General features: G+C 35.8%; 1 protein-coding gene across 2 annotated transcripts; it reads left to right on the top strand.

Moving 5' to 3' along the window:
- The first annotated feature begins 611 nt into the window (after positions 1-611).
- LOC131164240 (uncharacterized) lies at positions 612-25901 on the top strand. Of its 2 annotated transcripts, XM_058121277.1 has the most exons (6): positions 612-849; positions 963-1079; positions 1338-1364; positions 1572-1694; positions 1952-2198; positions 24628-25901. In XM_058121277.1, exons 2-6 carry the CDS (start codon positions 1024-1026, stop codon positions 25558-25560), a joined length of 1386 nt encoding a protein of 461 aa, XP_057977260.1. In that variant the 5' UTR covers positions 612-849; positions 963-1023; the 3' UTR covers positions 25561-25901. The 2 variants fall into 2 exon arrangements, with proteins under 2 accessions (XP_057977260.1, XP_057977261.1); XM_058121278.1 differs by lacking the exons at positions 612-849; positions 963-1079; positions 1338-1364 and having other exon boundaries at positions 1598-1699.
- The last annotated feature ends 430 nt before the right edge of the window (positions 25902-26331 follow it).

Consider the following 26331-nt stretch of genomic DNA (forward strand, 5'->3'; position numbering starts at 1 on the left):
CCATATTGATTTTTTTTTTTTTTTCTACTAAAAGAGAGCGGCATCTCTATTTATTTATTAATATATCATCATTGACTTGTAGACCAAAAACATGTTTTTTATATATTGGATTTATGCTTAACTTAGTGACCAAGAAAAACCCATCTAACAAATGGACAAACCTTTTAAAAAGGGAATTGTACTTAAAAGAAATCAAAAGGAAATTAAAGGAGAATGAAGAAAGTTAGAGAAGGGGGTGCCGAGAAAGAGGTTGTTTGGGGATTAGGGGAAATTATGCAATGCAACCAATTTTCCCTTTTTAAAAATACAAATTTTCTAATTAACTTTTGAAGATTAGCCAAAGATAAATTTCTCAAATATCTTTAAAATTTTAAGATTGGTTTATGCCATTTTGTCAAAAATCAATAAAGATCTTTTGAATATTTAAAACATCAATCTTAAGGGAGGATTCTTTTTGCTTGAAAGTTTATTTTAATCAATTAATAACATATTTTTAAATCAATTTTGTACATATTCATTTGTACTTTGTTTCATTTTGTGGACTTGCTGGTGCTACATACATATAAACATACATATTTATTTATATATATTAAGATGGAGAAGACTTCACCATAGAAATGGAAGGGTAAAAATTAAGAGAGAGAGAGAGAGAGAGAGAGAGCTTGTACATATGTTCTTCCTTGCATGGGGAAATTAAACATTCTTTTCTTTCTTGCATGTATTTTCTTGGTTGGGGTGAATTTCTTCTTCATGCAAAGCGGCCGCTTGTGGAAAAAAGAAAGAGAAGGAAAAGTGGGACCTGCCTTGTTCTGAAAGAAGAACGCGGGAAGAAAAAAAAAAAAAAAAAGCGTACGTCCATCACCATTCACCAGACACGACTCTTCAAGTCTTCATTGTTCATGAAGATCTCAATTCTGACACCTCTTCTCACCGCGTAAATCTTATGTGTTATTTGATTTTAGACGGATTCATATCCCAACAGGATCAAGCTGAGAAAATCCCAAAACGGAGGCGCAAACGAACATGGTTTTTCTGGGTTTTCTCAATTCCGCCGGAAAATGTTTGGGTGTTCTTGGCTGGTATGTGTAGCACTAATTTCCTTTTTCTCTCATTACAGAACTTTGAATAATCAACTGGAAATGCATGTTCAATATCTCCACATCGAAGATGGAAAATTTTTCTTTATTTCCTCTTTTTAATGTTTCATTTTCTGCGAAGGCTTGGAGCTTCTGCTTCACAAAATAATTGATCCTTGGGAGTTGAATTTGATTTTGCCCTCGGTTTTTTTTTTTTTTTTACCCGTTGTCAACGTCTTCACTGTTTGTGTTTACTTACAGGCCTCTTGTTGCTCTGGCGTATCCTCTGTGAGTCTCTCTTTTCCCTTCGATCATACTTAATAATGAAGTATTTAGAGCATGCTGTGTTCGTTTCTTCTTCTCTTTTGCTCTTTTACTTTATTTTAGTTAATGCCCTTTACTAACTAATTACCTCACAGACTGAAATTGAAAAATAACAAAAACTAGATTGAGAAAATGTTGTTGCTGTGGTTGTCTTTTGTTCTTAATTAACAGCTGTGCTTCGATTTGGGCGATCGAGACTAATTCGAACTCGGACATTCGGAAGTTGGAGATGTATTGGGTTCTCTTTTCTTTGATTACACTCTTTGATCAAACATTTGTGTACCTTCTTCAGTGGTATGGTAACTACAACTCTCTGCGATCTGCATGGTTGCCCGTTAAATGTACAAGAACAGATAATATATGTGTGTGTGTGTGTGTATGTCTATATATATAGGTTTGATTTTCAGTTGGAATGAGAATTCAACCCAGATTAAGCCAAATATTTGTTTAAGATACCGTGGAGTTATGAAAACTAGGTGTTATGAACCAATCTAGTTGATCCTCTGTTTGTGTCATTTTTAAAACACGATTTCTTAATCTGTATATGTCAGGCTTCCTTTCTGGCCTTACCTGAAGCTAATGGTCATCTTCGGGTTGGTACTACCGAACTTCCATGGGGCTTTCCATGTCTATCAACTCCTTGTTCGTCCAAGCTCTCTCATGAATGTTATGAGTGTTATCAACTGGTTCAATAAGCAGAGGGAACTCCATCCTAAGGAAGAAGACTTCCTTGTTGCAGCAGAGAGATATGTTAAAAAGAATGGAAGTGAATCTTTGGAGAACCTTATGGCTATAAAGGTATGACACTGCATTGAAGATGGGCTTGTTGGTTACATATCTGCATATCAGAATTGTTTCATTGTTTGCAAATCTGAATCTTTTTGCTTTGGAATGTTTCAACGTTCATTTTTTATGGGATTTTTTAGTATCTCGACATTGTTTGATGTTAAATAACAAAGGGTTAATGTTAATGCCAACTGCGCACATCGCAAACTCGAATCAATTTCGGAACAAGAAATGCAATCGCTCAATGATGAATATACAAAAACAAGCAATCATTCAAAAAAATAATAAACGAAAGAAATAATAAAAAATACAAGAGTTGTGTGGTTCAACAATGTGTCTATGTCCGCGAGAGCAGCAGCTGAATTTTCACTATCATAATATCAAACTTACATTTTAGGGTTACAAATATTGATTAAATATAAGCCCTAAACGTACAAGAATCTTATAACATATCTAAATCATCCATCTAGCAATCCCTAAAGGAAAATCCTCCAATCCCCCAAATCTACTGATCATCAATTTCAAATTTTGTGACCTTTTTTTGTATAAAAAAAAAAAAAAACCCCAAATTTATGGATTGCCCTCACTTATGGCGAAGGAAAACCATGGTTACAAACATGCCACAAGAGATTTGCAAATAAACTAGCAAAACCATCCCATGCCACAAATCCAACACAAGCCTAACGAAAACCATACCAATAACTAACTAAATCAAACTAAACAAGAACATATGAATCAAAACAAAACAAACACAAATAAAAAAAAATACATGCAAACTGATGTCAATTGCCTGCAAAACAAAAACCTGAGGAAAACATAGTAGAACCAAATGATGACATTTAAAAATGAAGGTTTGGAATACTCATCTTAGCCATATGAATTAGACCTTTCATTTACTCGGCAGCACATCACCTACAAAATATCTCCTCGTATTGCCTCTCTTGCCTTGAAGAGTCAAGTAATTCGCCACCTGATTACCTTCTCTAAATTGGTACTTTATAAAGAACTGAAGGTCTTGTAGCTCCTCTTCTAACAATTCCCGAAAGTACCATAAGTACTAGGAAGAGCAAATTCCATATGTGAGCCAACCCACCACCGATTCTGAGTCTTTCAATACAAATATTTGGATATCTCAACTCTTTACAAAATGGAACACCACTAGTAAGAGCCTACAACTCCGCTCCATTATTAGTACCTAACTCAAATTTTTTAGAGAAAACAGCCTTAACATTACTTGATGAGTCGCGAATAATACCACCATCACCGTAAGAACCTGGATTTCCTCTACAAGAACCGTCAATATTTAGCTTTAAACAACCTATAGGAGACTTTTCCCAGACTACTTTTCGAGGAGTTCTAACCTTTCGTAGTTATCATTTTCACTTGGAACTCTTCCAATAAATTCTTATCAATAGAAGACAGAGATCCCTTCACGCCTTCTGCAATTTTAGCGAGCCAAGACCTCACTGATAACCAGACTGCATTCCCTGACTCATACATATCTTCCATGCAGGCTTTACAATGTCTAAGCCAAAGTCTCCAAGAATTTATAGTAGGTAATAAACCGAGGATCGTACCTTTTTGGGTTTATTTTTTGGCACATATGAACCATCTATTAATTTTTACCCTCTAAGGTTCATCATCAAAGTTTAGAATTCTCAATACATATGCTGCTCTCTTCAAAACCATACTTGCGATGGAATCCGTACTCAGGAATGATTGAGAGATTCGTTCTTTTTTCCATGTAGCAGTTGCGATAAGAGACCATATCAACTCCTAGTTTTCTTACTCTCTCATCTACAGGAAGACATTGGAACATGACTTTTCACATACACATCGATACTTTCTTAGGTAGAAGTTTATGCCAGACCCACTCCATCCACGAGTCCTGCTCCCCTTTAATTCTTATCACCTCCCAAGCCAAGGCAGTTGAAAATTTTCCATCTATGGAAGAATTCCAAATAAACACATAAGGGCCCGATTTGTGCTTTATAGACGACAACAAAATCTCATCTATTTTGGGGACCCCTACCAAATCTTTTAGCATATCACTATCTCAATTCTCCGACTCCTAACAATTTTGAATCTTAAACTCAGGATGCTGGACTGTGCGAGAACACTCCGCAAGGGGACCACTGCTCAACTACTTATCAAACCAAAAAGAAGCTTTTCTTTCTCTAACCTTCACATAAACATTCTCATAGACTTTTGGAAAGATCTTTAAGATTGTCTTCCAAAATCGAGAGCCCGTAGGAGTATAATTAATAGAAGTCATGTGACATGATTTAACATATTTAGCCTTAGAGAAACGGGTCCAACGATTATTTAATGTCAACAGTCTCCAAGAAAACTTCATGTGAAAAGATATTTGAGCATCATTAAGGTCTCTTATGCCAACACCCCCTTCATCCAGGGGTTTGCAGACCTTTGACCAAGCACTCCATTTCATTTTCACCCAACCATTTCTCTCTCCCCAGTGAAAAGAGGAGAGGATAGAATTAATATTTCTTATCACCACCAAAGGAACTAAGAGAACCGTTAGCATATGGGTTGCCAAGCATGATAAAACATGCCGACTAAGGATGAGACAACCTCTCTGAGACAACAACCTCATCTTCAAACTCGCCACCTTATTTCGAATTTTTGAGACCAACTGATCAAGCATTATAGCAGTAAAGTGACCAGAAATCAAAGGTGCCCCAAGGTACATCGTTGGAAAATCTCCTTCCGCAAAACCCATCAAGTGTAATAGCCCCTTTCTTCTGGAAATGTTGATCTTGTTGGACAAAAAGAGAGTTTATTTCTCCTTGTTGATTAATTGGCCAGACCAACTTCCATACATATCCAACATCTTTAAAAGCATCTTCAAAGATCTCCTTTCCCCATTAGCAAAAACAAGCAAGTTATTTGCATATAATAGATGAGAGATTAAAGGAGCTCCCCTTGGAAGATAAAAATTTCTAATCCTGCCATCCTCAAAATTTTTTTTTAATAATCTAGAAAGAATTACTTCTATCAAAATAAATAAATATAAAGATAGTGGATCACCTTGCCGAACGCCCCATTGAGACTTGAAGAAACCCTTATACGTACTGTTGATTTAGGTATAATCCCAAGAGGGGGGTGAATTGGGTATTTTAAAATTCTTTAAACTTATTTACCACTGAATCCCGATTTCTATATTTAAAAAATTAAATGCAAGAGTTTGAGGTTGATTTAAATTTATTTTATCAAGAAATTCTTTTTTACCCAATTAAGTGCTTGTGAGGTTATTCAAACATACACACATAAAATACAAGTAATGAAATGCAGTGCGGAAAATAAAAAGATAAGGGAAGAGAGAATGCAAACGCGATTTTACGAAGTTCAACCAACCCGGCCTACATCCTCACCTTGAGCAACCCACTCAAAGATTCCACTAAAATCTCTACTCCTTAAATTGGGACGGAGCTTCCCTTACATCCGCTGCTTACAAGAGGTACATCTTCCTCATAATCCGCTGCTTACAAGAGATACAACTCTCTCCTCAAAACTGGTTCACAACCTGAACCTTGATTACAATATAATATCGAATTTGCAAAACACTCAATGTTGCTTCTAACAAAGTTAGTGAGTACAATTGAAATTCCTAACACATAATCATATAATGAAACTTGAAGCTCAATATGTATGTAATGATACAATCGTTAATGAATGAATATGCTTCACCCAATTTCTCTTTTATCAAATCTTCCAAAATATTTGTATGAGTAATAGCTTTGAAGACAAGATGCACAAATATCAAATATGATCTTGTTAAAAAGTTTGTCTTGAATATTATAAAGATCTAACTCGATAAGCTTTCTCCCAAATTTTCAACCACAATATGATCTTTGCAATATGCAAATTAATATATATATATATATGATGTGATTACCAAAGCTCAAAACCTAATATAAGATTTTTCAGAAAATATCCCTCAATAATATATATAGTTATGAACTTCTAAGGATATTTGATCAAGCGGTTTTGTAGTATTAAAAATATCAAATCTTTAACTAAATACACACATGAATCAAAAACTATTTAACCAATGGCATAATCTTTCACAAGTAATGATCTTGTCAAAACACTCTCTATATGTATATGAACACTCAAGATCGATCTCTCTCTAATAGTATTCAATAATAAATAATGAGATGAGAAACTCTTGAAAATAATAAATGGACTTACCAAACCTTAATACCAAATAGAAATCAAGATGTGTAAATGAATTCCATTTGTTTTTCTAACTTGATTTTCCCAAGCTTGATGAGTATAAGTTGGAGTGCAGGCAATTGTATAACATTATGTTCAAGTCTCTCAATTCTATGTCAAAAAGATGTTATCTTCTCTTCTTGTTGATCTTCGGCTTTAGCACTAGGGTTTAGATGTTCAATATATAGGTGTCTTACCCTTAAAATCAATCCTAACTGTTGGATCAAAGAAATAGCTCGCGTGTTCTTTCATCAAAAAATAGATTTTTAAACTTTCGCGCAGGTTCATATGATTGAGGATAAAGGCCTAGACGACTGAAGTTCCTTAGAGCTTCAAAAAAATAAATTGGACACAGGGTCAGACGACTGAAGTTAGGGTTCAATCTTCTAAAATGTCGGGTTCAGACGATTGAAGTCTGAGTTCAGTCTTCTGAGGTGCTTTTGTCAGGTTCTGTGTTTCACCATAAATTCTTCAAGAAACTGAACTTAATCTTCGGTCTTCTGAAGAAATTTTTCAGACGACTGAGCTTAACTTCGATCTTCTGAAGTTGCAACTTCAGGCGACTGAACATTGAGTTCGGGACCAATTCCTGGATTTTTCTTTTTAGTTCAAAAAATCTATTTTGCTTTCTTTCTTAGCCCTTTTATAAAAATGTTTTTTGAGGTTTTGAAAATATATCTAAGTCCATAGATATCCCCTAATGATGTTCATGAAATGCATGATTCCTAAGGTCATTTTAGGGTATATGTTGAGCCTCAAATTAAATCATATGAATATGTAAATACATTAGTTCTAAGTATCAATTCCCATGGCGATCTTGAACTTGTTGCTTGCATCTTCATTCTTCAACTCTTTTAGTTCCATGGATTTTGCCAAGATGTGTAGATTTTACCAAGATGTGTATGCTTTAATATTCATGGATTCCATGACTTGTTATCTTTTTGTGCATGCTAAATATTGTTCATGTTCACAATCTCAATGCACAGATCAAATACCAAGTGATTTGTCATTATCAAAATCAGATTGGAATCATAGAGTCAACAATCTCTCTCTTTTTGATGATGACAAATATACGAGCAAAAATATAGAATAAAGTGGGTTACGCCTAACGAGGCTCCCCCCTCATATAAAGCATCAAATATTTAGTAAGTGATATATGCTCATGCCAAAAGAAATATGCTCATGTTCATATATACGTTGTTTAACCTGATTCCAAATGAAATATGCTCACGTTCATACACAAGTTGTTTAGCTTGATTCTTCTCCTACAGCCTGATTTTTCTCCCCCTCTATACAATTAGTTTTGCCAATAAGTTTTGCTCCTGATTTTTCCAATAATTTTTGCTATTATCTTTCTCGCCCTTTGCACAATTAGTTTTGCCAACAATTTTTGCTCCTGAGTTTTCTCTCCCCTTTTGACATCAACAAAAAGACGTATAATAATACATGAGTGGACATAGTCTTATACTCTTCTCCCCTTTTAACTCTTAAAGTTTTGAACTTATTCAACCAACATCTGTGAAAGGATTCTATTGTGAAACATGTCTCCCTGTGTTACTTTAATTTACTTCTCCCCCTTACTAGTGCAGACATCTGTGTTGCTGAATTTAAATTTCAATGTGAACATACACAGTGTGATAATTTTCAAAGATTATGTGATGATTAACATGAGATACCAAATGTTAACAAATGCGATATCAAATGAGAACAAATGAGTTGAAAGTGAAATTTTTTAACAAATTGGGAATATCAAGTGACGTTGCTCCCCTTGAATTATGTCATCTAATATAATTCTAAGCAACCATATTTATTTTAGTTCAGAAAAGCTCTTCCCTATTTTATTTATTTAAGCTCATACATATTGTAGATTATGCAATTAAAAAAAAATATCTCTCCTCCTTCAGTTGTCATAAATAATTTACTCTAATACATATCTCTCACCTTTTGGATCTTCAATTTAAATTGTGTTATAGGTATTTGCTTTAAGTACATTCCGAAAAGAATTATAACCAGAAAGACTAACCACATAGATCCTAATTATATCAATACATTTCAAAACAAGATCATATGGTTAACTCAAGGAATTTGTGTCACAGCAATATACTTTTCATTTTGAATATTCAATAGAATCATCATAATTGAGTGCATGCCACAGAAAGTTCACTATACATCTAAGCACAAAAAAATATTGGTAAGCATAATAAGATAGGAAATAATTTCGAGATGCTCTCCCTATGAATTTGAATACTTGCATAGATGAAATGAAATGCTTATACTTGTCAAGGATTAATTTCACTACTAGTTCAAAGCCATATAAGCAATCATTGTAAAATATTTTAGACCAATTAAAGTGATACTATAATGCACATGAGTTCTTTATTTTATTTCTCTAGGAATGGAGCTCAGCTCCCCTAAATATTTTCAAGCATGCAACCAGTTTAGTTCAGTATAGAAAAAAAAAAAATCATGTGGTTAACATGTTGTATCAAATGTGCACTAAAGAATTTACACATACCATTCATGATTTGATGCCATATGATAATACAAGATATGATACTAAATGTGATTATACTTATGCTTCAGAGCCATAGTATTTTTAAGTTAATTTGCTCCCCTTCAGTTATGCACTTATCATATTCTTATATCTTTTTATTTTAATCATTCTTCACCAATTTAGCCGAGTATTCTAATATTTTCAATGATTTATACTTGGTTTTACCTACTTTATCTTAGAGAACCAAAAAATTCATAAACAATTCTACTACATGGTCATAAGCCTATATTGCTTCTTTTTTTATGGATCTCAACGCATAGGTTTCCTAGTCGTTTGCATTATCATATAGATTGAAACATATAACATATAACTTAGCCATTTGACATATTCAAAATCTTCTAATAGATATAACTTGAAGTTTGAGAGCATGTGAAGTGAGATTTTGCAAATACTCTTAACAACTTAATTATCATTAAGTTCGAAAGAATATTCATTGTGTGCGGACAATATTCAAAATATTTTCATTGAAGTGAATATATCCAACTACATAGGCCAAAGAACAATTTGGGAGAATATTAATTTTTGAATACTACTCTTTAGGTATTTCTGATTTTCCAATTATTGGTCGGTACCTTATAAGTATGTCTTCAATTTTAAACAAGGGTACGAGCCTATAATAGATGAATCTTTACTGAATATGATCATGGTATGGTAAAGATTTGTTGTGGAGGATATTGCTTAATCACAAATCAAAATTAGGGATTTTTACATTTTAAGAACAAAGGGAAAAATGTCTTGATAGACCATTTGGATCCCTTAGAGAATTCCACTGATTTGATTATAATAGTATATCTTTTAATAGGCACTTGAAAGATATAGAGTTTATGATTTATCAATGCTTGTAGCTAGAATGATGACTGATTTAACCATTTGAGGCTCCAAGCATGAGTTTAGGATTAGATGATTTTTAATATATGATTTTATTCCTGAAGGCTTAGTCTTATGCAATGGACATGATCTGCTTAACTTAGGATTTTAATATATAAGCATGTGTTAAGCAAGAAGAATTGTTTGTTAAACAGCAATGCTTTAATTCATTTGGAAGTGATTTATTATTCAATGTTATGATTTATGTTACTCACTGCAAAGATATAACGGTTAATCTCTTAACCTACACTTTGAATACATCAAGGTTTGCGTGCTATTCAATATTTTAACATTTTACCCAATCATTATGATACAAAAGCATTAGGAAGTTAGATTGGATATATTGCTTAAAGGAATCATATTTTAACGTTTTACCCCCTTTTGTTTATGTGGCTAACTTCACTAAAAACTCAATCCTAAAATCTAAAGAGGAGTTTTTGGGGTTTGTTTGGTACTCATTTTTCTTTGACTCACCAAACCTATTTGAGTTTCACACCTTTCCTTTTAAATGAACAATCAAATATAATGTGTCCTTTATTTTTATATAATACGTAGGTGGTGTGAACATACAGACTGAAGGAGGTACTAGCATAGAATTTTGACGCTTTAACAAAATTCCCCATGTATAGGTTTTTTCTACTCCTATTTTCAATTCCATTGAAACCTATACCTTCTTTATCTAAGGTCATCTTTTGAGAACCTAAAAGTTTGTCAAAATTTTCTTTTCCTTTAGTAAATGTGTGGATGATCTTAACTTGATCCTCTATCTTTCTTTCTAGGTCTTGAATTTTTAAATTCTTTAAGCCTTTGCAAACAGCTTATTAATTTTACAAATTCGTCGGTCATTTTGTTTGCTTTACATTCAAGTTCAAAAATTTTAAAATCTTCTGCATTGTCACTTGAAATCTTGGATCTTAACTCTTTCAGCTCTTTTGCCATCATATCATTCTTGTTTTCTAATTTCATGATTCTCAAATCCTTTTCTTTTTCAACACTAATTTTTTATTCTAAATTGTTAAGTGATGCCTAATTCTTGGTTACTAATCTTTTAATTTCTAATTCCTTTTTAGTCTTTTCTTTTTCCCAAGAATTATGAGACTCTCGAAACTCTTCTAACTATTTTGCTAAGTCTTTATTTTCACTTTCCAACATTATTTTCTTTTTGGACATCTTTGTTAACATTTTATAAGCCTTAGCAAATTCCTTTTGTAATTCCTCAAAAGATGGCATGTTATCATTATCAGATTCATCATAATATTCACTACCAGAATTATCACAAGATGTATCACAATCATTGCATGAATCATTTTGAGAAGTTGAATGAGAAGTAGAATGTGTAGAGTGTACCTCTTCATCAACTAATGCAACTAGGCCACAGTTTTCTACTACCTGATCATTTGAACATGAATCTTCCCAAGTAGTGGACTTCTTTCCTTTGGTCTCCTTAAATCTCCTATCGAGTTCTTCCCATATCTCCTTAGCACTTTGACATGACTCGTGGTCATCGTGTGCCATTAGACACAAATTTGCAATCTCGTCATTACTGGATTCAGATCCTGAACCACTTGTGTTGTGCGTATCCCAACCGACTTTTAGCACCTTCTTCCTTTTCTTGGAGGCTTTCATTAGTTTGGGACACTCAGGCTTGATGTGTCCAAATTCTCTACAATTATAGCATGTTGGTGGATCTTCCTTTTTTTTCTTCATGCTTGACTCTTCTCTTTCTGATTTTGAGTTCTGGAATTTTCTTTTGAACTTCTTATTCTTTTTCAAGTACTTCCCAAACTTCTTTGATAGTAAGGTCATGTCATCATCTGATTTTGAATCACTTCCCTCACTAGAGCAGTGAGATGATGCCTTAAGCACTGTGGCTTTTTTTGTTTTGCTTTACTCATTCTTCCTCTCATTTATTGCAAACTCATAGGTGATGAGCAATTCAATGAGTTCATAAACAAACATCTCCTTGAGATGTCTCCCTTCTGCTATTGCTATAGATTTTGCTTCCCACACTGGAGGTAGTTCCCTGAGTATTTTCCTGATCAACTCATAAGTAGGATAAGATTTTCCAAGTGCATTTAAAGAATTTGTGATATGTGTGAATCTAGTGTACATGGATTGAATAGATTTATTAGAAGTCATTCTAAATTCTTCATATTCGCTAGTGAGCATGTCTATCCTACTATCTTTTACTTCTTTAGTGCCTTCAAATGTAACTTCTAATTTTTCCCAAATTTTTTTAGCAGAGTTACATGTCATTACCCTAGTAAATTCATTTACATCTAATGCACAAAAAAACAAGTTCATCGAAGTAGCATTTATTTGCACTGATTTCTAGTCCTCTTCAGTATACTCATATTCAGTTTTAGGTACATTTACCTTATCAATTACTTTCATGGGAACATGATTTCCCTTAGTAACTATTTTTCATACCTTCCAATCTACATTTAAAAGGTATATGATCATCCTACATTTTCAATAGGTGTAATTTACACCACAGAAAATTGGTGGTCTAGTGCATGAGTGTCCTTCGCCGAATGGAGTTACACCAATATGTTTTTTTTTTTTTTTTGCAAATGAACTATTAAATCTATGTACACCCTCTCTGATTCCCAATGTTGATTTAGGTGTAATCCCAAGAGAGGGGTGAATTGGGTATTTTAAAATTCTTTAAACTTATTTACCACTTAATCCCGATTTCTATGTTTAACAAATTAAATGCAAGAGTTTAAGGTTGATTTAAATTTATTTTATTGATGAATTCTTTTTACCCAATTAAGTGCATGTGAGGTTATTCAAACATACACACATAAAATACAAGTAATGAAATGCAGTGCGGAAAATAAAAAGATAAGAGAAGAGACAATGCAGACGCGATTTTACGAGGTTCATCCAACTCGGCCTACGTCCTCGCCTTGAGCAACCCACTCAAGGATACCACTAAAATCTCTACTCCTTAAATTAGGACGGAGCTTCCCTTACATCCGCTGCTTACAAGAGGTACAACTTCCTCCTAATCCGCTACTTACAAGAGATACAACTCTCTCCTCAAAATTGGTTCACAACTCGAACCTTAATTACAATATAATATTGAATCAAAACACTCAATGTTACTTCTAACAAAGCTAGTGAGTACAATTGAAATTCCTAACATATAATCATATGATGAAACTTGAAGCTCAATATGTATGTAACGATACAATTGTTAATGAATGAATATGCTTCACCAAATTTCTCTTTTATCAAATCTTCCAAAATATTTGTATGAGTAATAGTTTTGAAGACAAGATGCACAAATATCAAATATGATCTTGTTAAAAAGTTTGTCTTGAATATTATAAAGATCTAACTCGATAAGATTTCTCCCAAATTTTCAACCACAACATGATCTTTGCAATATGCAAATTAATATATATATATATATATATATATGATGTGATTACCAAAGATCAAAACCTAATATAATATTTTTCAGAAAATATCCCTCAATAATATATATAGTTATGAACTTCTAAGGATATTTAATCAAGTGGTTTTGTAGTATAAAAAATATCAAATCTTTAACTAAATACACACTTGAATCAAAAACTATTTAACCAATGGCATAATCTTTCACAAGTAATGATCTTGTCAAAACACTCTCTACATGTATATGAGCACTCAAGATCGATCTCTCTGTAATAGTATACAATAATAAATAATGAGATGAGAAACTCTTGAAAATAATAAATGGATTTACCAAACCTTAATACCAAATAGAAATCAAGATGTGCAAATGAATTCCCTTTGTTTTTCTGAGTTGATTTGCCCAAGCTTGATGAGTATAAGTTGGAGTGCATGCAATTGTATAGCAATATGTTCAAGTCTCTCAATTCTATGTCAAAAAGATGTTATCTTCTCTTCTCATTGATCTTCGGCTTTAGAACTAGGGTTTAGATGTTCAATACATAGGTGCCTTACCGTTAGAATCAATCCTAACCGTTGAATCAAAGAAATAGCTCGCATGTTCTTTCATTAAAAATTAGATTTTCAAACTTTCGCGCAACTTCATACGACTGGGATTAAAGGCCCAGATGACTAAAGTTCCTTAAAGCTTCAAAAAAATAAACTAGACACAGGGTCAAACGATTGAAGTTGGGGTTCAGTCTTCTGAAATGTCAGGTTCAGACGACTGAAGTCTGAGTTCAGTCTTCTGAGGTGCTTTTGCCAGGTTTTGTGCTTCACCATAAATTCTTCAAGCGACTGAACTTAATCTTCGGTCTTTTGAAGAAATTCTTCAAACGAGTGAGCTTAACTTCGGTCTTCTAAAATTGCAACTTCAGGCGACTAAACGTTCAGTTCAGTCTATTGAAGTGGCCAATTCCTGGATTTTTCTTTTTAGTTCAAAAAATCTGCTTTGCTTTCTTTCTTTGCCCTTTTATAAAAATATTTTTCGGGGTTTTGAAAATATATCGAAGTCCATAGATATCCCCTAATGATGTTCATGAAATGCATGAGTCTTAAGGTCATTCTAGGGTATATGTTGAACCTCAAATTAAATCATATGAATATGTAAATACATTAATTCTAAATACCCATTCCTATGACGATCTTGAACTTGTCGCTTGCATCTTCATTCTTCAACTCTTTTAGTTCCATGGATTTTGCCATGATGTGTAGATTTTTCCAAGATGTGTATGCTTTAATCTTCATGACTTCCATGACTTGTTATCTTTCCATGCATGCTAAATATTGTTCATGTTCACAATCTCAATGCACAGATGAAATACCAAGTGATTTGTCATTATCAAAACCGGATTGGACTCATAGAGTCAACACGTACCATTCATCATGATTGAAAACCATGGTGTCTTAACACATTCTTCTATTAAGTTACAAACATGGCTAGAGAAGCCAAAACCCTCTAAGACAAAAATCAAAAATCTTTGGTCAACCCTATCATAAGTCTTTGTCATGTCCACTTGTAATACTACATTTCCCCTTTTACTTTTTTTGTTGATTGAGTGAACCATTTCCTGCACCAGGTTAATATTTTAAAAAATACTTCTACTTGAGAGAAAAGCCCTTTGCTTTCGGAGAGATAATTATATTCAAGCAATGGGTCAATCGGCCTACAATAAGTTTTGAAGAAATTTTATATGCAACAAAACACAGGCTAATTGGTCTAAACTTTTCAAAGCTTCATGGATCCTTCAGTTTAGAGATAAGAACAAAATATGAAGACATGAAAATTTTGGGTAGAAGCGCTCCATCGAAAAATTCCTTGGCAGCTTCTAGCAAATCCTCTTTAACAAAGTCCCAACAAAATTTGTAAAATCCTTATCCAAAACCATCAAGTCCTGGACTACTATCTTTTGAGATAGAATTTAGAGCTATTTTGTGTTCCATTTCTAAAGGATCTTTGGCCAAGTACTTATTTTCTTCATCAAATATATCCCTAGAGATAAGCTGGTATCTCTGGATCAAATCAGGTAAAGCTCTATTAGACTATTCTAAGAGAAAATTTTGAAAATGCTTAACCGCACCTTCATAAATCTCCTCGGGGGACGCTAGAACCGTACCATTCTCTAAGACATGATTTGGAAGCGAAAGTTGTGTCCACGATCCAACATTGTCTGGTCGACGACATGATGTATCACGTCATGGATGAGGAATCGAAGAGTTCCTTTTTTTGGTTAATAACCGCAAGAGAAAACTTTGAATTTTAATCACCCTCCACCAACCATCACTCCTTCGCAAGCTGAGCAGCACAGATTTCCTCTATTTTTTCCTAATAATCCAGTTCACATTTTGTAACTAGGAAGTCTATCCCCACCTCCTGACTATATCCCCTTTGTAATTGCTCCTCCAATTCTATCAATCGATTCTCTAAATCCTTGATATTAAGGTCCACCTAGCCAAAGACCTCTACATTCCACCTTTTTAAAGCGACTTTAGCCCTTTTGAGCTTAGTAACCAACTTACACATGGCTTTTTCATCAAAAACCATGTCTCTACTAATCACCACTTTGTTTGCCACTAGATCCCACAACTTGAACCCTTTCACGCCTTTTTGATATCTCAGAATGGTGCACCGTTATACCTTGCATCAAGCTTTGATCTCTCATCACCAGGAATGTGCACAAAGGTTGAACACCCAAATACTCTCAATTCGGAGTAGTCTACCTTGTTACCTATCCACACCTCCTTAGCAACTTTCCCATCTTGCATGTGATGCCCTTGGTGATCTGTTTACCAAGAAACAAGTTATATTAACCACCTCGGCCCAAAAATTCATAGTGAGCCCAACTATCAACCTAAGACACCCGGCTTTTTCAGTTAGGGTTCAATTCATCCTTTCCTCCACACCATTTTGTTGTGGTGTACGGCGTACTGTAAAATATCTCCTTATGCCATGCTGCTCATATAACTCTCTGAAATTTGAGTTCGTGTACTCAGTTCCATTGTCTATCTTGGAACTTTACTTTTCTCCTGGTCTGGTTTTCCATCTCAGCTTTCCACAATTTAAATTTGGCAAACGTCTCTGACTTGTTTTGCATAAAGTATACTCAGACCTTCCGTGAGTAATCATCGATGAAACTCACGAAATACACATGTCCCCCTCGTGATGCCACTCTCACCAGCCCCCCAAACGTCCGAATGAATGTAGTCTAGTATTCCCTCCATCTTGTGTGTGGCTATCATGAACTGAACCTTGCTATTCTTCCCAAGCACACAATACTTGCAAAAATCTAGCTTACATAATTTAACCCCTTCAAAAGATTTCTTTTTTGAAGTTCTTTCATTTCACGCTCACCCATATGCCCTAAATGCATATGCCACAAAACAATACTGTAAAACTCAAACTCTGTGGTTGCAGCTCCAATTACGACTGTAGTACCGAACAGTGTGTATATATTCCCCGTTACGCTCTTCCCTTTCATCACGATCAAAACGCCCTTAATCACCCTATTACCCCACCTTCAAATTTGTAACTAAACTCGTTACAATCTAAGGTGCCTAACGAAACCAGATTCGTCCTTAACCCTGGTATGTGCCTGAAATCACATAACATCTTCACCACACTATCATACATATTGATTCTGATATTCCCCATCCTGAAAAAATTTGCATATAGCATTGTTCCACATCAAAAAGGAACCAGAACTTACCAATCTGTGCATAGTGAACCAGTTTTTGTTGGGCATCATATGATAAGAACATGCTAAGTCCAAGATCTAAGAATATACGAACTCATCTGACCCAGATGAAACCAAGAGCATATCACCGTCACCGCTCCCAAAGTCTGCTTCTTCTACTACATTCGCCATGGTTGACGAACCTTCTTTGTTTTTAGCATCCCAACTCTTCCTTTCTAGACAATCGGGTTTTATGTGCACTTTTTTCCCACACTTAAAACACTGCACGTCCTTCCTCTTCTTGGATTTGGACCAAGCCCCATTGTTGCTCAACCCACCCTGGAACTTGTTCCTCCCACGATCCTGATTCCCCTTCGCCACAAGCCTTTCACTATGTGAACTCTTATCGCTGACCTTCTTCCTCTAATGGAACCTCAAAAATGCACTCGTGATATCCTCTAACTTTAGAGTTTCTTTCCCCCATGTCAGAGTCGTAACCAGATTCTCGTATATAGGAGACGTCGGTAGGGAATTGAGTTACATCAACGCTTTGTCTTCTTCCTCAAACTTCATATCAACTCACTTCATATCATTAATGATCTGAATGAATGTGTTGATGTGCTAAGTCAGGTCTGAACCCTCTGTCATCTTAAGCCAATATAGTTTTTTTCTTAAGATACAACTTGCTTGTCAATGACTTGGACATGTACCGACTTTCCAGTTACAGCTAAAATATTGTCGGCAATTCCTCGTTTGTGATGTGATACATCACATTGTTGGCCAGAAAATTTCAAATAGTAGACACAGCTTTCGTTTCCAACTCATCTTGTCAACGCCTTCCGACTTCTTTATGTATAGTGCCTTCACCATACCTTGCTGCACCAGCAAGTCCTTAACCCTTTGCTACCAAAGACCGAAATTTCCCGTTCCATCGAACTTCATTGAAGAGAACCTAGTCATTGCAACCAAAAGCTCTGATACCAATTATTGATGCCGAATGAGCAGTGGAAACCTCGCAAACTCAAATCAATCCTGGAACAAGAAATGTAATCACTCAATGATGAATATATGGAAACAATTAATCACTCATAGAAAGAATAAAGGAAAGTAATAATAAAAAATGTAAGATTTATGTGGTTCAACAATGTGCCTACGTCCACAGGAGCAGCAACTGAATTTTCACTATCATAATGCCAAGTTTACATCTTAGGGTTACAAATATTGATTAAATACAAACCCTAAGCATGCAAATGTTGGAATTGGTGCATTTCCAAGAGGGGGGTGAATTGGGTATTTAAACTTTCTCCTAGGTCAAATCCAAATCACAGACAATATAGCTCAACCTAGAGTCTGTCTAAACAAATACCAATTACCCCACAAGAAATTAACTGAGCAAATACTCAAAGCAAATATAGCAGGCTTAGTTTATCCCAATCATTCACAATATTTAAATCATGCACACATTCATAATTAATTAAATATAAGCATACATGTGTAGGAAATTAATGTGCAGGAATTTAAAAAGCAGACACAAGATATGTTATCGAGGTTCAGCTTATCTTGCCTATGTCCCCGCCTCTAGCTCGTAAGTCCAAGGATTTCAATAAAGCTCACTTAACGGGTGGAGAGGTGCCATATATAACACCAGGTCAAATTACCAGGGTTGACCTCAACCTTTACAATCAATCCTTATAGGTTAGATTACACCCCCCACAAGACATGCCTGGAATACAACAGATCAATATAATTTTGCGTACAATGAAAGGTGCTTCTAAGACAAGCAGATTTGTACAATATTGTGATCCAAATATGCACTCATAGATAATAAGAATACATGCTCAAGTGAGATTTGATTAAACAAGATTTGAACTCTCTAAAGATGTATATGAACGTGTGTATACGTGAGAGTGATTACCTTTGATTTAGAATATTATAATCAATATATAATCAAAGGAAGCATGAATCTCTAAGTGGAAATCTCAACAATAACGTTTTTCAAATATTAAGCACTACTGAGATTAGGATTCTAGCTTGCTCAAAAGTATTTTATCAAATAATGCAAGCAAGCTTTAGAATCTGACAATGAAGATGCCAAGACTCGGAACTAGCAAAAGTTCTTCTCAAATAATATTTATCAATCAAATATATTGAGAAAAATCCTAACTTTACTCTCTAGGAAAAATATCAAACAATACAAGATAGTGAGAGTAAAAAGCTTCAAGAACAATATATGTAAGCTCACACAAGTGAGAATCAAACTCACTTTAACTTGCAATTAGTTCACAAGAAAGGAGCACAAGAAAAAGTATAACTCTCTGTTTTAAAAAGATTTAGCAATAATAAGATGAGAGAGTATCAAAAATTTGGCTTGGAAATATGAAGAATATGCAATGTGGGTTCAAGAAAATCAGAGAGAGCTTTTTGCTAATTATGTTACTAATCCTCTGTTAATCTCTCCAAATGAATGAGTATATATAGATATTCAATGAAGTATAACCATTGGAAGACACAAAGGTCATTTTGGAAAAGTTTAATGTTGGTTAACTAAAATTAACCTAGTTTAAATAGGTAAAAATCAAGCAACCCGCGAGGTACGGTTGACCGAAGCTCAGTGACAGTCGACCGAACAGACTCATCAATTTTGAATTGTTTTTCAGGTTCGGTTTGCTGTGGGAAACGGTCGGTTGACCGTACAGAGGCAATTTCCCAAACCATCGAGTTTCGGTCGCCCAGCGAACGGTTTAGTTTTCTGAACTTCATAATTCGGTCGCCTAAGGGGGATTTTGAACTAAATGTTTGGTCGTTTGGAGACAATGGAAATGTGGCTTTTAAGCATTTAGTCGATCGGGGACAGTTAGTTCAATTAAAGTTCGGTCGGTCGAGTAAAGTCAAAAGTTAACTTCCTGGCAATTTGGTCTACCAAGGCATTTATAGCCTTGATGGTTCAGTCGACCGAGATCTCTTGAAAATTTTTATTGTTCTTTTGACCTTATATGATTTAACCCTTATTTGTATGTGTTTGCAATTTTGGCTTAAGGGACTTAGTCATGATGTGTCCTATAGTCAATCATGGCCTTGAGAGTTAACCCCAAAAATCTAACGTCGGTCGACCAATCCCTAAGGTCAATCTATGGTCTTGAGCATATAATCCTATCATGCATGATGTAGTTATTACAGACCATAATAAATTACAAACCGAAGAATAATAAATGCATTTACAAATAAATATGAACATGTCTTCTTCTTTGCTCTTCATATTTCCATGCAATATGCCAAGAGTATGTGCTCTTTAAGTTCCTTTTGACTTCCATTCCCTTTACCACATGTGCATGTTAAGATATAGAATTGTTCAAATACTAGATGCACACGTGAGAAACATGTGCTTTGTCAGCATCAAAACAGGGATCAGACTCAAAAATTCAACAACATGAATCTTAGAACCTATTTTAATCATCCCTGTAGAAATCCTCGGAGGAAAATCCTCCAATCCCCTTAATCTACATATCACCAATTTCAAATTCCATGACTTGCGCCGATCGAAATTCGTCGACAGTTTGATACCGAGAGCAAACCGTCTTTGAAACCGTCGACCAATCCCCCAACGGTTTGATCCTGCAACTAGCCTCCTTGTTCTTTTGCATCACTAAGATTTTACCGGTACATGTGTTCCACTTAAATATGAGTCACATCCTCGACAGTTAACATAATTTGGTTTGATTGTTTTAATCCCAACTTTGATTCAAAAGGGGGGGAAAATCTATGGATGACTCTCTAATGTAAGATAACTAAATCCTCTCACTTGCTCTTTGTGATGTATTTTGCACCTTGCCTTTTCCTTCTATAAAACTACACAAAGCTAATTAAATCTTGATGTGCAAGAGTGTAATATCAACTGCATTAATAGAGAAACAACAAGTGGCAACTACAAACTAGGAAGGTTTCAAGCAATCAATTCATTCATTTATGATTCTATTACACATTTTGATAGCCATGGACACATCAAATTAGATAAATTTAAGGCATGTCTATCAACGTGGCTGGGGTAGTCATTCAAAATGGCATCTGGTTTTTGTATCAAATAAAGTTTTCAATTTTGTTTTGAAAACTTTTTTTTTTTTTTTTCTTTTTGTGTGAAAAGCACATAGGTAGTTTATGAATTTTTATTTCATTATTGAAGTTGTTAAAACTAATAAATTTTGTATTATTCTTTTTGTGTGTGTAAAACTGTACCAGGGCCATCCTTTTGTAGGTGAAGGAGGCAAGCTACAAGGGTAACTCAGTAAGTACACAGATGTGCCTAAATTAGGGAGATATATAATTAGGGAGATATGCTAACATCCTCCCTCAAACTCAAGGTGGTATCGAAGAAGTCAACTAGAGTTTGCAGACTAAAGCACGATGGCGACCAGGTGGATGAGCCTTCGTGAAGATATCAGCCAACTAATCAGCCGAAGGAACTGACAAGAGGCGAAGCGTCCCTTCCTGAAGATGATGACGCACAAAATGACAGTCGATCTCGATGTGTTTGGTGCGTTCATGAAAGACATCGGTATGAGTGATCTGGATAGCACTATGACTGTCATAACAAAGCGGAGTGCTTGAGGGCTGAGGAACACCCATATCTTGGAGAAGCCAAAGAAGCTCTAAAGTAGTATTAGCAAGAGCCCAATACTCAGCCTCAGTGCTAGAGCGAGCAACAACAGTCTGCTTTTTGTTCCGCCAAGAGATAAGAGAGTCGCCAAGTAGAAAACTAAAACTAGTGGTAGACCGATGATCAGTAGGGTCCCCTTGGCCAATCTGCATTTAAATAAACCTACAACGTCAAGGATGAGTGAGAGGGAAAAAGAAGCCCATGAAATAATATGCCCTTCACATATCATAAGATACGAAGAACAGCTGCATAGTGAACAGAACGAAGAGCCGACATAAACTGGCTAATAAGGTGCACTGCATAGGCAATGTCTGGTATGATGATAGTGAGATAAATCAAGTTCCCAACAAGCTGTCGGTAACGAGTGACATTGGGAAGCATCGGCAGCTCCCCATCAATAGGACGAAGTTTGATGTTGGGCTCCAACGGGCTATCAGTTATCTTATAATCTATGTGACCAACACGTGTGAGAAGATCAAAGGCATATTTGGCTTAGGTCAAAGAGTATCCATTAGAGGTAGGGGACACTTCTAAGCCAAGGAAGTAGCAAAGAGAACCAATGTCTTTCATCTTAAATTGCTGACATAAAAATTGCTTAAGCTCATGAATACCATAAGTATCATCACCAATAATGATTATATCATCAACATAAAGTAGTAGAATAGTGATGCCAGTAGTGTGACGGGTAAAAAGGGCTGAATCATAGGGGCTAGAAGCAAAACCAAGTTGTGCAACAGTGGAGCTGAGCTTGGCAAATGGAGCACGAGGAGCTTGCTTAAGCCCATATAAAGCACAGCGAAGACGACAGACCTTACCAGGAGGATGAGGATACCCTGGAGGGGGCTGCATATATACCTCCTTAGCCAAATCATCATGTAAGAAGGCATTCTTGGCTTCCATTTGAAATAAAGGCCATCGTCGGGCAGAGGCAACAGCTAAAAGGGAGCGAACGGAGGTAATATGAGCAACAGGGGCGAATGTCTCCTCATAATCAATGTTGTATTCCTGAGTAAAGCCCTTTGCCACTAAACAAGATTTATGTCTTACTTAAGAACCGCCAGAGTTTGTTTTCCGTTTATACACCCATTTATTTCCAACTACAGTCTTTCTAGGAAGGAGGTCAACTAGGTCCTAAGTATGAGTTTTGTGAAGTGTATCAAGTTCTTCAGACATAGCTTGCTGCCAAATAGGAATAGAACAAGCTTCGCAATAATTGTGAGGCTCGTGAAGGGAGTTAAGAGTAGAAAAATAGTGATAATCACTAAGATAGGTAGGAGGTGCCCTTACTCGACTAGAATGACGGACATCCAAATCAGAGGACTCAAGCAGAGTGGATGCGATGGCATGATCATCAGACGGTCCAGGTTCGAGAGAGGCAAACACAGAGTGATCACCTGATGAGCTGTCATGACCTGCATTAAAGGAAAAATCGAGAGAGGGATCTATGGCAAGGTCAGTGAAAATGGGAGAGTATGAGGGACAATCGGAAAGAAAATGGAGAGATACTAGTGAATATTTTGTGTTCCCAAAACTGAACATGCCGAGAGACTTGAAGAAGCTTGGCTATGGGGTCATAGCATCGATAACCCTTGTGTTCAATGCCATAACCAAGAAAGCAACAAAGACGAGAGCGAGATTCAAGTTTTGTATGTTCATGAGGTGGGAGTAAAACAAAGCAAGCACAACCAAATATTTTGAGAAGAGAATAATCAGATACATTTCCATAGAGAGCCTCATATGAAGATTTATTGGAAAGAGTACGGGTTGGAACCTGATTAATAGTGTAAACAACAGTAAGAGCAGCTTCACCCAAAAAGGATTTTGGGAGGGATGTAGAGAAGAATTGAGAGCGAACAATGTCAAGAATGTGACGATGCTTACGTTCTGCACGGCCATTCTATTGGGAGGTGGATGGACGGGATCGATAGGATAAGGTGTCGGCCTCTTGAAGTTCTTCAATGAAAGGGGTAGAAGAATATTCCAGGGCATTATCAAACCAAAAGACTTTAATGGTGCGATCAAACTAAGTTTTAACGATCTGCTTAAAGTCACGAAAAACATTAAGTAACCCAATGTGATCATGCAAAAGATAAATTCATGTATACCGAGAGTAATCATCGATAAAAATGACAAAGTAACGAGACCTGCCCTTAGTAAGGGCGTGAGCAAATCCCCAAATATCAGAATGAACCAAATCAAAAGGTGCAGAAGACAAAGAATTACTTTCATTAAAAGGTAAAGCTTTTTGCTTCCCAAGTTGACAAGGCATACAATCAAAAGGTTCAAACTTAACATTTTCTAAACAACCACTAGAAGCTAAAAACTGAACACGAGACAAAGAGGTATAATCGAGACGAGAATGCCAAACACTGGAAGACACTGTAGCAGAAAGAGACGGAGGAGAACACGAACGAGGCAAATGCAGAGATGTGAGCTCGAAAAGGCGACCAACTTTACGCCCGGTCCTAACAAGCTGGCCCGTCTTCGGATCCTGCACATCACAACCTTTGTGAGAAAAGGTTAAGATCAAATCACTTTGTGGGGGAAATATACCATAGATTCATGAATTGCTTGATGAGGCGTTCTCCTCAGCTTTCTTTTGATACAATCTCTGTTTGAAGATACTAATGCTGTTTTGAAAGGGATAAAAACAGTTGTAGTATTAGAGAAACAAAAATAAAGCCAAAAATAAATGATAGGCCTGTGCTTTGGAGTTCTGGAAAAAAATATAGGATACATTGGGTGTATATACTGAGACCAATACGATTTCACCATATGTCTATATTTTAATTAAATTAGACAATTACAGTTATTTTTTGTGCACATGTTAAGCTTATATTAGTCCCATATGTGTACCTAATAATTTCTGTATGCATTGCCCGTATTTTCAAGCCCAACACAAGGGAGTTCGTGTGAGTGGCTTTTGAATACTGACATCTCCAAATTTCAAGTTTTCACCACGAAAGTTAGAGATGCTATATCAAATAGTTGCCAGCCCTTTATTTACCTTCTTTGTAGGTTAAAAACGGGACAGAACTCACCGGGACAGACAATGAAAGATGTGCAAGTGCAGAGATCCAAGAATCAGCTGAGCCAATGGCTAGGGCAATAACAACATCTAAAGAAAATTTTCCTGAGTCTCAATCTTTGAAAGAATTTCCAATAGATGACGGAAAATTTGAAGCTGTTGAGATGGAGAATTCTGGAAGGGCTACAGCAGGGGCAGCTGCGGCAGGCAGAAACTATGAGCTTCCCCAAGTGGGAACTTCAGAGAAAGTTCAAGAGGGAGATATAAAAAACACGACTGGGGAAATCAAAGAATCGACAAAAGCAGCCACAGCGACAACGGTTGCAGGTGGAGACAATCAGCTTCCTGAGATCACCACTTCAAAAATGGTTCAGAAAGAGTGGACTTGTGCTATATGTCAGGTAAAAACCCAGTGTGAGAAAACCTTGAATTCCCATCTTCAAGGAAAGAAACACAGGGCCAACTATGAAAAGCTGACAGGAAAAAAACTGGAGTCCGAAGACAAGGGCTTACCTGTTCCACTGGCAAAAAAATCTGATCAGAACAGAGAGGAATCAAAGTGTCCACCTGCCAATGAACTGGGACAGAAAAATACTAAAGAAGAAGTGGGAACGGTGCAGACATCCGGGATTGCATTACATTGCAAAGTCTGCAATATCAACCTCCAGAATCAGAACGACATGAGCTTTCATCTTAAAGGAAAGAAACACCGGGCCCGGATTCGAGAACCAGTCGTCTCACCTGTTCCATTGGCAAAAATAATTGATCAGAGCAAGGAGGAATCAAAGAAGTGTCCACCTGCCAATGTACTGGGACAGAAAAATACTGAAGAACAAGTGGAAAAGGTGCAGACATCCGGGATCAGTGAGCAGGGTGAGCATAACTCGATGAAAACTGGTGTTGAGATGAAAGAGCCTGCATAACATTGCAATGTCTGCAATATTGACTGCCTGAGTCCGAACAACATGAACTCTCATCTTAGAGGAAAGAAACACCAGGCCCGGATTCAAGAACTAGTCCAATAGGGGGTCATGCTGTTCAGTTGTTGCCATGGCTTCTATCATTTTATGCAATTGGTAGGTTTTAAGGCTATCTGAGTTGCCCTGGTTGTGTAATTGGTAATATTGCAGATATCAGATACAAAAAGCAACAAAATGAAATGTTGGGTAGCTAAATTACAGACCATGATGATTAGTCATATTCATTTCTGAAGCTTCTTCTGCTCTTCTTTGGAAAGAAGACAATGTCTTCCCCAATTATTTTCCTTTCCAACGTCCATTTCCATTATGTTCAAATGGGCTCATTTTTTCCTTGACAGTTTTCATCTTTGGTGGGTTCATTTTTAGCCACTAAGCCCAAATTAATACTCAATAATGATCAACATCATAAAATTGGCCGTACACATACAAGATGAGAATAAAGTTTGACTCTCCGGAGGTTTGGTTTATGGAATTTGGGTCTGAAATGGAATCAAATTGTAGAAATAAAATTGTATTCTTGCATTTGATTTGAGGAATTAAGTACGGAATCATATTGCAACTAGAATAGGGTTCCAAAATAGGATTCCTACAATGATAAAATCGTGATTTTGATTTAGATGGATAAAAATTTGTTTTCGTTTTATGGAACCAAACTCATTGATAATAAAAATAAAAGGCAAAAATAATAATAATTATTTTAATAATAATAAATAT

Source organism: Malania oleifera, chromosome 9, assembly GCF_029873635.1.
Source record: "Malania oleifera isolate guangnan ecotype guangnan chromosome 9, ASM2987363v1, whole genome shotgun sequence".
NCBI lineage: Eukaryota > Viridiplantae > Streptophyta > Magnoliopsida > Santalales > Ximeniaceae > Malania > Malania oleifera.